Here is a 14,960-nt window from a genome sequence, read left to right on the forward strand (position 1 = left end):
TAAGCACATGATTAGATCTCATCTCTTCCTTGATACATTATGAATTAAAAACTGAACATGAAAAATGTAATTCAAATTCTTGAGTAAATAAAGTTACATCCTTAGAATGGGATAATATTTGCTACAGACAGCAAGACTGAAGCACAGGTACTCCATGGATTCTGGTTCCAGCATGCCTGAGGAGGCAGTATGGCAGTCAAGACAATGTCCTCCAACCAGAAAGATCCACATTCAATCACACTATTTAAGCACAGTATTTCACCCCTCCAAGCCTAAGTTTGTAAAACTTAGTTGGAAAATAAGGACAATATTTTGTCCACTGGACTGTGATGAAGAGTTAAGTGAGATAGTGTGACAAACTTAAGAGTAATCGTAAGAGTACAGTATTTGCATAAAATACATAGATTAATGGAACAGCCCAGAAATAAGCAAATGACCAATAATATATAACGAAGAAAGGAGAGTCTAATAAGTGGTGTTGGAGAAACTGGTGTGCCAAATGCCAAAGAATGAAAGAATGAATAATCTTACAGTACTTACAAAAATCAACACAAAATGTATTAAAGACTTGAACGGAAGGCCTGAAACCATAAAACTCCTAGAACTAAACATAAGGGTTAGCTCCTCGACACTGACCTTGACCATGATTTTTTTTTAAATCATTTTTTTTTTATTTGAAACCAAAAGCAAAGGCAGAAAGGAAAAACAAACAAGTGGGACTACATTAAACTGAAAAACTTCTGCACAGCAAAGGAAACTATCAACAAAATGAAAAGGCGACTTATGGAACGGGAGAAAATGCTTGCAGATCATACATGTGATAAAGGATTAGTATCCGAAATATGTAAGGAACTTAAGCAGCTCAACAGCAAAAGACAAAGCAATCTGATTTAAAAACAGGCATAGGCACCTGGGTGGCTCAGTCAGTTAAGAGTCTGACTCTTGATTTAGGCCCAGGTGACGATCTCGCAGTTTCGTTAGTTTGAGCCCAGCCATTTCTTTTTTGTGTCAGAGCAGAGCCTGCTTGGGATTCTTGGTCTTCTTCTCTCTGCCCCTCTCCCACTCTATCAAAAATAAACATTTAAACAAAAAAACAAAAACCCAGGCAAAGGAACTTCTTCCAAAGACATACACATGGCCAACAGGTACATGAAAAGGTGCTCAACATCACTAATCATCAGGGAAATGCAAATCAAAACCCTGAGAAACCACCACACACCTGTCAGCTTGCTGTCATCAAAAAGACAAGAGGTAACAACTGCAGTCGAGGATGTGGAGAAAAGGGAATCTTCACGCACTATTGGTGGGAATGTAAACTAGTGCAACTGGGAAAACAGCCAAGAGGTTACTCAATTTAAAACAGAACTACCATATGATCAATCATTTTTACATGTTTGGATATACATTCAAAGGAAAGGAAACTACTATGCAGATGAGCTTTCCACTGCAGATAAGCCCATATCCACTGCAGAATTATTTACAATAGCCAAGACATGGAAATACCTTAAGTGGCCACTGACAGATGAATCAAGAAAATGTGGTATATACATACAATGGAACATTATTCAGCCATGAAAAGAATGAAATTTTGCAATCTGGGACAACATGGTTGGACCTTGGGAACATTATGCTAAGTGAAATAAGTCAGATAGAAAAAGGCAAATATTGTATGATCTAACATGTGGAATCTTAAAAAACAAAACACAACCAAAAGCCAAAAGCAAACTCAGAGAAACAAAAAACAGACTAGTCAAAAGGTAAAACTCAGAGTTACAAGGTACGTAAGTTCCGGGGATGTAACATAAGCATGGTGAAAAAGATCATGAATGGCATATAATCTTCAGTAAAGGATAAGACAAAATCATCCTTCCTACATTTTAAAGACATTCATCAGATTTGTCTCTTATGAAATCAGGATCGGTTTTTCTTTTTTACGGAGCTATTTGTTTTACCCAAACACGTGGTTTGAAAAGAAATCTATGTATTTTTGGAAGGAAAACTTAACTACCAAGTACAATTGGGAAAAAGTCTTAAAAACAAGGTAAATGTAAGAGACACTGGTCCAAACAGTTGAAAAAATGTCATTTCGATTTCAAGTTTACAACTTAAGAAAGTTACCTACAAGTATATCGTATTTCAGAGTGGCTGAGCCCTGCAGGATGAGGAAAATTTGTCCAAAAGAACTAAACACCTGAGAAACACTTTCATATAAAGACATCTTCGGTAACCAAGCAAGTGACAGGATCCGAGCCTGGTTGAGTACTGAGGCCCTTCTCTCTCCAGCCCAGCAGTAGCCTGGTAAAATCCTAAACTCCCCTCTCTACAGCCTTCACTCTATACCAGTCCCTCAAGCTTCAGGTCCTTGGATCTGCGAAGGCTACGGTGCTACAGGTAAGGCGGACAGAAAAGAATGCGTGGTTTTCTCGATTCTTCACTCACCCTGAAATCACGATCTAGGCTGCGCGGCCCCCACCCCACTGTACAGAATAGATTCTGAGAGCAAAGAAAACTAAAACTTTCTTTTCTTCTTACAGAGGGCACTACCCTGGCAACGTTTGCAAACCCCTAAGGAGAAGGGTTCTTCCCACCTCTTCGGATCTGGACCGAGTCCTTCCGACCCAGTAGCACGAGCTTCGTGAAGCCGGGACCGCTCCCCTCAACTCCTCCCCCGCCGCTGACCCGCAGCCCGACCTCACCTGGGAGCAGTTCCACCAGGAGATGGCTTAGGGAAATCTCAGGGTAAGCGGCCCAGCGAGTGACGCCACCGAAGGCACAGTCATGGTCTACCTAATTCTGATCACCGGCGCAGACGCGCCTCAGCCACTGCGCCTCCCGCCGCCGGGTCGCTCCCCCACCACCCCAGCACCGTCGCCGCCTCCCGCGTTGCACGCCGGGAACGGCCTACCTCCACTTCTCAGAGACTTCATTTCCCGGCATCCACAAGTTTGCAAGCAGAACTGCACGCTGGGATTTGGAGTCCTCATCCCTCGCTTCTCCCAGTCTTTAACAGAGAGTCCAAGGGAATCTTGCAGGAGAATCTAACCGCAAAGCATCACCCAAGGTCGTGAAATGTAGGCTCCTCTCGCATCCGGGGCCTTGCTCCTTCTTTAGCTGGGTGGGGAATGGTGTCGCCTAGCAGCAGCTGCCGCTCTTGCTTGCACTGGACCAGTGGGCTGGATCCAGAGTCCGGGTGAAACCGCGCTGGGGAGCGGTCGGGCGTGGCGGCGGGACCAAGCTTGGTCCGTGCGGCCGATGAAGGGACGCTGCTGGTTGCCCGGCTTCGTTAGGTGGGTGGATTTTGGTGAGCGGGAGCAGCAGTTTCTTTCCAAGCAGGTTCTTTAAGCCTCAGGCAGGGCCCGTATGTAACAGCCTAGCTTCCCCGATCCCTAGTCTTTGGTCGGCAACCCATTTGCCTTCTAGCTTCAGCCCTGGTTTCACGGCCTAGCTGTCTTCATTTCAGCCGTTTCCGCACCCTTTTTACCCCCAGTTCCTGCTTCTCCGAATCAAGATTCACTTTCAGCCTTCCAAGCACCCTCGCGCTTGGCGCCATTAGATGTTCGCGCGCCTTTGGTAGTAAGAGGGGCGCGCGTAGAGGAGGGGACTCAGGATCTTAGTTCTAATCCAGACAAATTTTAGGAAGGAAACTATCGTAGTTTATTCAGCCGGTGCATCATCTGTTGGTTTGTGCCAGCTATAATTTTGATCAAGACTATTTCGTCCACTCGTCTGTCGTACAATTAAGGAGCCATCGCTCTTTGCTAACATCTTAGAGTTATAATTATGTTATCTACAAAAATAGTGATGTTTACCTTGAAGATGCTAATGCCACCTGTTTTATTACAGAAGGTAAAGCGCAGTGAAAGATTTCACGATGCCACCTAATATAAACTGGAAAGAAATAATAAAAGTTGACCCAGATGACCTGCCTCGTCAAGAAGAATTGGCGGATAATTTATTGGTTTCCTTATCCAAGGTGCTTAATTGATAAACAATACATATGTGTGATCATACAGACTGTGATTAATCTTAGTTGCCCATGAAATCAATGAATATTACAAATGGAAGAGTTCTCATATTTTGCCTAAGGGTTATAAAATGTAAAATAGTTGCTTTTCTCTTTACTCAGGTGGAAATAAGTGAGCTAAAACATGAAAGTCAAGAAAATGTGATACACCTTTTCAGAATTACTCAATCACTAATGAAGGTTTGTATGCAGGTTTTTAACAATGGATTTGACTATTAGAGGACGTTTAAGGAACTGTTCTTAAATAAGTTAGTCTTTATGTGAAAGTACCCAAATCACTGGAAAATGAGATCTCTTCAAATGTGGGTTGAGGATTTTAGTGTGCAAAGCATTGCTAGTTTCTGCTCTAAAGTTCCTAAAAGAATGTATAAAGGAAACGGAATGGGGGTGTTTAAGAAAACATATGGAGGTCCTTTGTTAATTATGTTAACAATTCTGAAGTAAGAATTAAAAATATGAATGACTTCCATGGGGATTTGTAAGGAGGGGATTTGTTAGGATATTTAGGTGTGAGAAGGCCTCATAAAGGGCAAAGACCGATGAGTATACTACAGATAGAAATCACCCTAAATAAAAACTGGGACTAGTAAATGTGCTTATTCTTTACATTTGAGGAGAGAAGTGCAGATAGTTAATAGTAGATTGTAGAGGAAATAAGCGTTAGGTATAGTCTGCAGTAGACTGTTGTCAAAGGTATTAAAGGTGTATTTTATGCTATCAGCAATAAGGAGCTGTTAGAAGTTTTTGAGCCACGATTCAAAGTATGCCTTAGGAAGGCTAAACTAAATATGTTAGAAGGACAAAATGAAAGGAATTGAAGCTGTTTAGACAGAACATAGTGAAGGAGGGTAAACATAAGATTATGGACTAGAATAATGACAACTGGAATAGAAAAAGAAAACATTACAAAAAATTATAATGTTAGAAAAGTTACTTTACTACATATGAGATTGATGGGAAAAAGAGGAATCAAAGGTATTTTGAAGTTGTTATAGTCTTAAATAAGAAAATCATCTGTTTATTCAACAAGCATTTACTGAAAATCTCCCTATCTCAGGCACTGAAGGCAATAAATACTGGAAAAGCAAATGAAACAAAGTCCTTGTTTTCAGTGCTTTTGTAAAGGCATATTGAAATAACCTTTCTTTTTAAATGTTTAGATGAAAGCTCAAGAAGTAGAGCTAGCTTTGGAGGAAGTTGAAAAAGCTGGAGAAGAACAAGCAAAATTTGGTAATGCCCTGGAAAAAGTTTATCATAGTGTCAAATGGGGATTCCATTTAACATATTCTATAAAATGTGTCTATTTCCAATTTATTTTGAAAGATATTTCTAGAACTCCTGTTTCATGGATGAGGTGTAAAAGTTACTTTCTCTTATGTTACCTTATTACAATCATGATGGAGTCTTTAAAAATGATTTTATTACTTTATTGAAATTTATTTAAAAGTTTGTTTTGAGATAAATCTGACCAATTGAAACTTTTTTTTAATAGAAAATCAATTAAAAACTAAAGTAATGAAGCTGGAAAATGAACTGGAGGTATGTCCTTTTGTATTCCCTAGGGTGTAATTATTAATTTTATTACTTCGAATTACTTTTAAAATTTTCTATTATTGGCTGGTAAATCAACAAGAATGATATTGTGTTTGTAATTGTTCAACATATATTTTATATGTTTATTACATACCTTAAATTCTAAGAATTGAGCATCCAGTTGTTAACAAAATAAAAATCTTCAATAGCCTGAAGCTTATAGACTAGAGAGATATACAGAGGATTACTAGTAACTGAGCTGGAGTAGAGGCATATGGGAATTTGAGGAATAGTGCAGAAAGATATGGTAGAAGAAGTAGCTTTTGAGAAAACTAAGAGCCAAAATATGAATGTAGTGTTAAGGAACCAAATACATTGAGATTCCTGAGACTGTGGGAAGGAAAGTGCTACAAAAACTAGCCCTTAAAAGGGAAGAAAGACCTTCTTCCTTTTTAATATGAAGAACGGACGTGTATAGAAGCTTTTACGTTTGTAGATTTAGTACCTGGAAGTTGAGAGGTTGGAGGGATTGCTAAAAATTAGAGTGGAAGATATGCTAAAAATAAGAGGGAAAGATATGTGGTCAAATTTTAAAGAAGATTAAGCTTCAGATATTGTGGAGAATGAGGTGGAGATTAGGAGATATGGAGTCAGATAATGTTGAGTTCAAATCCTGATTCTTCTACTTATTAACTCTGTGACCTGGGAGGAGTTATTTTTTACTCCCTACTATATATCCATCGCCTAAATCTAAACCACTCTCATTTAATACTTAATGAATTCTGATGTTGGATTCATTCTGTTAGTGCTTAGCGAGGCTGCTGCTGTGGAATGGAAGGATAGGGCTGTGGGAGATACTAGTAAGAAAGTGGTTGAAGTGATGATTATGAAATCTCAGCTGATGGGTAAAGAAATCAAGATTTCATTGGTGGGAGAGGTTAGAGAGGAGTCCACGGATTAGAGGGTCCTATGAAGTCAGAGGGCAGTTATACTAGGAATCATGAGAGAATGTTTCTGCTGGGACAAGGTTCTGGTGTGGGCATGAGAGTGGGGGGCTATAGTGAATTCAAGAAGCATGTTAAAAAAAAAAAAAAAAGAATGAGAGAGGAGAGACCAGAATATGAAAGTTATATGGATGTAGAAACTGCTTAGCGGGACTTTTTGTGGAAGACTAGGAGCCATGTGCCAAAAATATTCAATGAATTTTGAGAGGGAGCAGTTGGGAAGTTAGTAATTTGCTGCTACCATGAGTGGGTAGGATTGGATAACTGGATATCATGTGGATTCAAAGCAGCTAGAGTTTTCACAGATGGTGGATGAATGATAGCCTGGAAGTTGCAGGTTGGGATAAATCAACACCATGTCTTGACCCTAAGGTCTATGGAATGTGAAAGAATAAGCATTTCCCAATTAAAAGAGTTCCAAAGGAATTAGTATATCAAAGGAACCAAATTGGTGCTAAGGTGGGGAGATAGAGCACATTATTCAGTAAGAGGGCTGGGGGGAGGGTAAAATATTAATTTATTTTGACAGAAGATTTTTGAGAGCACAATGGAAGGTTTTCTGAAGGAGGAAAAAAGTGAGAAAAATATTTATTCTAGAGGAGTAATACAACTGTATTGTAAAGAGATGAATGTGAGACAGGTAGATGACCAAAGGATGTTTCAGACCATGAGTCCAAATAACAGGAACATGAAGTTAAATGAATTTACTCTGCCACAGATTTTTTTTTTTTTAAGTAAACTCTACCCCTAACATGGGGCTCAAACTCATGACCATGAGATAGAGTTGAGTGTTCTACTTACAAAGCCAGCCAGGTGCCCAATCAGGCAGAAGATTTTATTCTTATTTTTGTTTTATTTATTTATTTTTGAGAGAGATAGAGACAGCATGAGCAGGGGAGGGTCAGAGAGAGAGGGAGATACAGAATCTGAAGACAGGCTCCAGGCTCTGAACTGTCAGCACAGAGCCCAATGCGGGGCTCGAACCCACGACCGTGAGATCATGACCTGAGCCAAAGTTGGATGCTTAACCGACTGAACCACCCAGGCGCCCCTCAGGCATAAGATTTTAAGGATGACCTTAGTCTGGGCCAATCCAGTACAATAACAGTAATCACTTGTGGCTATTTACAGTGGCTATTTAAATTCATTACAATTACAAATTCAGTTCTATAGTTGTAGTAGCCACATTTCAAGTGCTCAAAGCCACATGTAGATAGTGGCTACAGTACTCAACCCTGCAGAGAACATTTCCATAGTCCTAGAAAGTCCTGTTAGATAGCACTGGTCTAAATAGGGCCTGAGGGAAAGGGCAGGTTAAGAGCACTAGAGGTCAGTGACTAGGTGGAGGCCCTGGTGGTTTGTAGCCTGGTTTTGGAGTTCTGATGCCCAGGGGAAGCCCTGATAGTTCATTGCCTATGTTGTCTGCCTGTGCAGTTTAGTCTGGGATCTGTGGCTCAGTGGTTATAGTAGAGCCTGAGTGATTGACAGTCAATTTGTAGCTGTGGGTGGCTCAGAAGAAGCTTAAGGGCTTGCCAGTCTGCAGACTAAAGCTTGAATAAACAATTTAAAAACAGGTTTTTAGGCTAACACGATTTTAAACATCTGGTGCTGATTATAGTACACATTAAAGTCAATTTGTTGTTGATTCTCCAATTATAATGAGATTGATTTATATTTTTGGTTTATTTAAGATGGCACAGCAGTCTGCAGGTGGTCGTGACACTCGGTTTTTACGTGATGAAATTCGCCAACTTGAAAAGCAATTGGAACAAAAAGATAGGGAATTGGAGGACATGGAAAAGGAGTTGGAGAAAGAGAAGAAAGTTAATGAACAAGTAAGGAACGCTTTTTCAATGAATCTTAACTGTTCAAGTTACCTAAGCACTTGATTATGCATTTTATAGTGGTAACTACCAATTTGTGTGTGTTTTATGTGGGAATTGATGTACTGTATACTTATCTCTAAGGTTTTATATCACCGTTCTTGTTGTCATCACGTCTTTTAAGTCAAATTCCTTGTTTTCAAGAGTACCTCACTTTATGCAATAACTACATATCTGTAAAAAAATAAAGGTTCTTAAAAAGTTGTGTTAATGCCAACATTTTGTAAATCAATGCATATTTAAATCATGACGTTTTATCATTTATACAAATAAGGTCATTACGTTATGTTATTCCTTGTTATCTATAAGATGATTCATGCAGTGTTCACTTAAATATAGTTTGAGGAAAAATTGTTTGCAGATGAATTTGTAAATTTTTGTCAGAAAGCATGTTTCCTAATTTGCCTCACCTGTCAGGCAACTTAATGCAAAATCTGCCCAAGTGTGGTAACTGTCCATCCCAGATTCCCAGAAGCTTTCTCTATCTTTGTGTCCTTTAAGTCCATGATGTTTTACATCCTGAGAATCTTATTTTGACCATTGTTCTCTTAGAAATAGAAGGTGGTAAATTTTAAATAACAATGATTATACAGTGATGTTGTTATTTAAAAGAATCTGTTATAAATTGGTTTGTAAGGAAAAGCATCCCTATTCTTTCTACATCCATTTTCTTATATAATTTAGAAGATTCATATAAGAGTGAGCTATTTATACCCTTTTTGTGGTGGAAAAAAGTATGGATTAATGGCACCTAAAGGTTAGAAATAAGTTCTTAGAGGATTGTCCGTCTAGTTGACTCAGTAAAACATTATAGACCTATGGATTTCTTAATAATCATAAAGGATTTTGGGGTGCCTGGGTGTCTCAGTTGGTTACGCGTCCAACTTTGGCTAAGGTCACGATCTCACGGTTCATGGGTTTGAGCTCTGCATTGGGTTTTGTGCTGACTGCTCAGAGCCTGGAGCCTGCTTCAGATTCTGTGTCTCCCCCTCTCTCTCTGCTCTTCCCCCATTTGTGCTCTGTCTCTGTTTCTCTCAAAAACAAATGTTTAAATAAATAATCATAAAGGATTTAATCTATGATATATAGTAATGGAATTGCTTGTTGGGATGTTTGTGGTTTTCTAGACCATTGTTCTGTCTAGCCCATATATTAGTCAACTTTTTGTCATTCATACCATATACCCTTAGCGAATCACAACTACCTTGTCCAGAGAACTTGAATACATGAGCTATATACCATTTCAGTTGCTAGATCCCTTGAGATGGAATAGGAGTATGAGTTGTTGGCAATTTCTTCTTTCCCCTTAACCAGTCATTCAGTTTTATGGAGTATTCACAGCTTGCCAGAGATAACTAGGAAAACAGAGGACAGTGATATTCTGCTTCTGGATATTCATTGTCAACAACAAATGTAACATGGATGATACTCTGGAGAGGGATACCTAAATCAATCATGAGGTTCAGGAAGTGATTTGTAAACTGAGACCTGAAGTAGGAGTTAGACTGGTAAGGGAATGGGATGGCCTTGGTCGTTAAAGAAAGGGCATTCTGGGCTGAAGATATACAGCATTTGCTAAGATCTAGAGGGAAGAGATGACATGGTGAATTCAGGGAACTGCACTTATTCATTCTGGCTGAAATGTAAGTGAAATAGCTAGTATAGAATACTTACAATGTGCCAGATAACTTTATGTGCACTAATTCATTATTCCTCATTTCATACTTACCATATGAAATAGGTAACATTTCCCCATGCTACAGATGAGGAAATTGAGGCACAGTTAAGAGTTAAGTAGTTGTCCATGGCTACAGAAATAAGTGGAAAGACCAGGATTTAAATCCAAACTTACTCAGTGAGTCTGTGCTCTAAACCACCTACTATCCTGCCTTCCTCATTTAAACATTTGTTATCCTCTGGAGAGATAAGCACTTGTCAGTTCCTAAGGAATTTGGTCCTTTTCCTAAAAGGAACCAATGAAGAATTTTGAATGCAAGAATAACATCAGATCTATATTTTGAAGTTTATTCAGCTTTATAGAGAGTGTTTTTGAAGTGGATTAAGACTAGTAAGGACACAGGTGTACCAATTTAGGCAGGTGCCAAAGATGACCTAATTAAAGTCATAACTCAAGGGATTAAGGGCTAGAGACACGTTCAGAGAAGTAGGTGTAATTGGATGTGGTGAATGATTGGTGGTCAGAGGAAAGGGAGGAAAGAGTTTTCTAGGTTGGGCCCCACTACATAGGGATGCAAGAGGAGTTTAGAAAGTGTGCCATTATTAACTTCAGTTTTCACTTTTGTACATGTTGAGTTTGAGGTCCTGGTGGGCATATTTACAAAAGATATCTTTGGATTTGGAATTCATGAAAGAGGAAGATCTTGTAGGGAAATATCTGAGAAATGTCTAATGAATAGGAAGAGGTGCTTCAAGGAACAGCACTTTAGAAAGGACAAAAATAAAAGAATGTGATGTTTAAAAACTAAGGAAAAAGAGCATGACTGATGTTAAATGCTTCAGTGTTAAATTCTTTACATCTCTGTCCTTGTTAAAATTTTCCAGTTCATAAACGATGGGACTGTTTCTTACCTCCCAGGTGATGATGATGATGGTGATGATGATAGTAGTAGTAGGTAAACTCCTGAAATTTAGAAAGCATTTTGCATTTTATTATAAACTTTCTCTAAACTTCTTATTTTGAAAACTATCAAAACATGCATATACTCTTCATATAGAATCACCGATTGTCAAAATTTAACCACATTTACATTACCTCTCTCTCAGTATCTTTGTTTTAAAAAATTTTTTTGAGGGGCTCCTGGGTGGCTCACTCAGTTAAGCGTCCGACTTAGGCTCTGATCATGATCTCACAGCTTGTGGGTTCTAGCCCAGCATCAGGCTCTGTGCTGACAGCTCAAGGCTTGGGGACTATTTTGCATTCTGTGTCTCCCTGTCTCGCTGCCCATCCCCCACTCACACTCTGTCTCTGTCTCTCTCTACTTCAACAATTAAGAAATCCTAAAAAAAAAAATTTTTTTGAATGTTTATTTTTGAGAGAGAGGCAGACTGCAAGTGGGGGGGCGGGGAGGGAGAGAGGGAGACAGAATCCAAAGCAGGCTCCAGGCTCTGAGCTCTCAGCACAGAGCCAGATGCAGGGCTCAAACCCACGAACTGTGAGATCATGACCTGAGACAAGTCAGACACTCAACTGACTGTGTCACCCAGGTACCCCTCTGTCAGTCTCTTTGTACACGTTTCCCTCTCTTTCTCTTGGCTGAGTCAGTTAAGAGTTGACTGCAGATATGATGATACTTCACACTGAAATGTTTCAGCATGTCTCTCCTAAAAAAAAGTATTCCTCAACATAACCACTATATAGTTACCTTATGCAGGAAATTTAATATTTATTGAAAACTTTACTATCTAGTCTATAATCATATTTTTTTCTATTGGCCTAATAATGCGCTTCACAGTCCCTCTACCCAATATCTAATGTTCGTTAAGGTTCACATACTGCATTTGGTTATTTATTATAGACTTTTAAATATAATTGCAAACCACTGAGATTTTACTTTTTCCTTGAATAAGAGACAAAAGCAGAAAAGTGAAAGGTCATTAGAGGGATGGGGTTTGGGCAATGGATGAAAAAAATCTGTGATAATGGTTATAATATTTGCCTGTTTTGGGCAACAAAAAGAGTCACAGGTGAAATTATATGAGGAGAAGGAAAACTCCATAATGTTTTTTTATTATTTCATCCACTGAGCATTGTGCTAATGACTCTATATACCACGTACTTAACTTTTACATAAACATATGAAATGTGGAAATTGAATTTAAGAGATGGTAAATGACTTGTTCATGCTCTACTAGAAATTGGTGGACAAAGAATATAAACTTGGGCCCGTCTGATTTCAGATTGCTTCTTTTTAACCATTATGTTATACTGCCTTATATTTCTTAGTAATTTAATGCTCACCAGAGCACAGAATATTCTAGCCCTGACATAGAAGAACTGCAAAATGCTACAGATCTTGGACAGAAAATTACTCGTTATATAGGTTTTGGTGGGAGTGGGGGCGGATAATTTGTTGTTTTGTTTCTGTACACAGAACTTTGGTTAGCGTTTTGGTTTTAGTTTGATTATTGAAGCTTTTAAACTCGACCTGTTTTTTTTTTTTTTTAATTTTTTTTAATGTTTTATTTATTTCTAGGAGAGAGAGACAGCGTGAGCAGGAGAGGGTCAGAGAGAGAAGGAGTCACAGACTCCGAAACAGGCTCCAGGCTCTGAGCTGGCAGTCAGTACAGAGCCCGACACGGGGCTCGAACCCACGAACCGCGAGATCATGACCTAAGCGGAAGTCGGACACTTAACCACCTAAGCCACCCAGGCGCCCCATAAACTCGACCTGTTTTATTTCTCCCAATCCTTAGATTTCACAAATTTTGGATTATTGTCCGTGTCTTGGATCAACATGAAGTCCTTAATAGTTCATTAGAGAGGATTTAAAATTTAAATTGATTAACTGAGAACCTGGTTGTATATTGAATCACTGCTGAATTTTATTATTATTTTTTTTTCCTATTTTAGTTGGCTCTTCGAAATGAGGAGGCAGAAAATGAAAACAGCAAATTAAGAAGAGAGGTTGGTAAAAAATTTCAGTAGTTGTGGCAATTCAACAAAGATACTTTTTAAAAAAGTTTTTGTGAATTTATACTCTATGTAGAACTAGATTCTTCTAAGTAATGCTTTCAAGCTCTGATTTTATGATAGGAATTTGTCTCAGGGAAATAGAAAATGAGAATTGAAGCCACTAAGTACTGTATTCATCTCTTACTTTAAGTGGGTAAAGTTTGCTGTTTTATAAGCCATTCTTTGTTATTTTGCTAATTGTACAACTGGATTTCTGTCTTATTGCTCTTATTTTACCTACTGTTCTTTTAACTGTTTTGTTTTTTCATGAAATCTTAAAAGTTCTTTATTATTTGGTTCTTCTGAGCCAAATAATGTTTGTGCATTGTTTATTCTTAAAGGAGTTCTTATCTTTTTAACATAATCAAAATATTCTTTGTTTTGGTTGATTATGAATATTCTTGCTTTCCTTGATTATCCAAAATAATATCTCATTCCCTTATAATTTCTCTTTTTTATTTTAATTTCTAATGCTTGTTTTTAATTATATTTTGCCTTTCTCATTTCTAATTACCTTTTCCCTGTTCTTTTCTGGAGAACAAACGTCTAAAGAAAAAGGTGAGACTTTAAGGGTGGTGAGACCTTGGGAATTTCAAGATCTGTTTTGAGATCCCTATTTAGAGGATGAAATTTTGTTTCTCTAGATAGTTTCTTAATAGAAAATATTGTATTTTGTCTGCCTCCAGAATGAGCAACTTCGTCAGGATATTATTGACTATCAGAAACAAATAGATTCACAAAAAGAAACACTTTTATCGAGAAGAGGAGAAGACAGTGACTACCGATCACAGTTGTCTAAAAAAAATTATGAACTTGTCCAATATCTGGATGAAATACAGGTAACATAGAAGTCAGTTTAAGACAATGATTATTATAAAACTTTAATTTTATTATAATGTAAATCTAGTATTTGGTCCTAATTTAAATCCTTTAGGATTTAATTTAATTAGGATTAAATCTGCAACTGTGCATTTGTAAATGTGAAATAAGTTACATCTTTAAAGTTACAAATCTTGCAAATTCATTTATATGCCTATCTTGGGCATTGTTTAAAAAGAACTAAACTATTTTAGATGTGATTTGCTTGATATTTAATTTGATTTAATTGGTCAAAAGCGGTTAGTACTACAGATCTAGTAGAAAGGATTCTTTTGATCTAGTAGATCAAGTGGAAAGAATTCTCTGTTCTCCAGAAGACAGTTAAGACTCTGTTTAACTTTAAATTTCAGTTTCTTAAGTTGATTATTATGTTTTTAACTTTATTAGACTTTAACAGAAGCTAATGAAAAAATTGAAGTTCAGAATCAAGAAATGAGAAAAAATCTAGAAGAGTCTGTACAGGAGATGGAAAAGATGACTGATGAGTATAACAGGATGAAAGCTATTGTACATCAGACAGATAATATAATGGACCAATTAAAAAAGGAAAATGATCATTATCGGCTTCAAGTAAGAATTGCTTAGATTAACTCATTTGTGCAGACTTCATATTGTATCATTACTTTTTATGTGAAACTGAAAAGTACTTTAACTTTCTAGGATATGCATTTTTGTCTTCTACTGTAGTATTCTCTTATACTGTAATATGTTGCCATTCTGATATGTTTGTCTATATGTGTTTCTCTAATCCCTTTAATGTATACTTCATCATTCTTGCCATTTAGGATATATAGTTGATACCTGAATGAATGTGTAGATGGCAGTCCTGGGAAGTTAATAAATGTAGAGATTTTCTACTAAAGATTCTTAGAAGCGCTGTGGACCATGAAGTTAGATTTTACACCTTAAAATGAATCTAAATATCCTAGAAAACCAATGCATTG

General features: G+C 37.7%; 2 protein-coding genes across 4 annotated transcripts in view; one reads left to right on the forward strand and one right to left on the reverse strand.

Moving 5' to 3' along the window:
- The window catches only part of TMTC3 (transmembrane O-mannosyltransferase targeting cadherins 3), a 61,863-nt gene extending 59,014 nt beyond the window's left edge, over positions 1–2,849 (reverse strand). For all 3 annotated transcript variants that reach the window (XR_013337098.1, XM_077772180.1, XM_077772181.1), the window contains exon 1: positions 2,697–2,849. The gene's annotated coding sequence lies outside the window, so the exon portion shown is untranslated. The remainder of the gene's footprint in view (positions 1–2,696) is intronic.
- A 277-nt stretch (positions 2,850–3,126) lies between these two features.
- Positions 3,127–14,960, forward strand: part of CEP290 (centrosomal protein 290) — a 91,245-nt gene continuing 79,411 nt past the window's right edge. Inside the window, exons 1-9 of the mRNA XM_077772266.1 lie at positions 3,127–3,287; positions 3,844–3,973; positions 4,127–4,204; positions 5,185–5,254; positions 5,517–5,563; positions 8,253–8,396; positions 13,036–13,089; positions 13,824–13,976; positions 14,404–14,586. Coding sequence (XP_077628392.1) covers positions 3,872–3,973; positions 4,127–4,204; positions 5,185–5,254; positions 5,517–5,563; positions 8,253–8,396; positions 13,036–13,089; positions 13,824–13,976; positions 14,404–14,586 — 831 coding nt within the window. The 5' untranslated portion in view covers positions 3,127–3,287; positions 3,844–3,871. The remainder of the gene's footprint in view (positions 3,288–3,843; positions 3,974–4,126; positions 4,205–5,184; positions 5,255–5,516; positions 5,564–8,252; positions 8,397–13,035; positions 13,090–13,823; positions 13,977–14,403; positions 14,587–14,960) is intronic.

Source organism: Crocuta crocuta, unplaced genomic scaffold (assembly GCF_008692635.1).
Source record: "Crocuta crocuta isolate KB4526 unplaced genomic scaffold, BGI_CrCroc_1.0 scaffold216, whole genome shotgun sequence".
NCBI classification, from domain to species: Eukaryota; Metazoa; Chordata; class Mammalia; order Carnivora; family Hyaenidae; genus Crocuta; species Crocuta crocuta.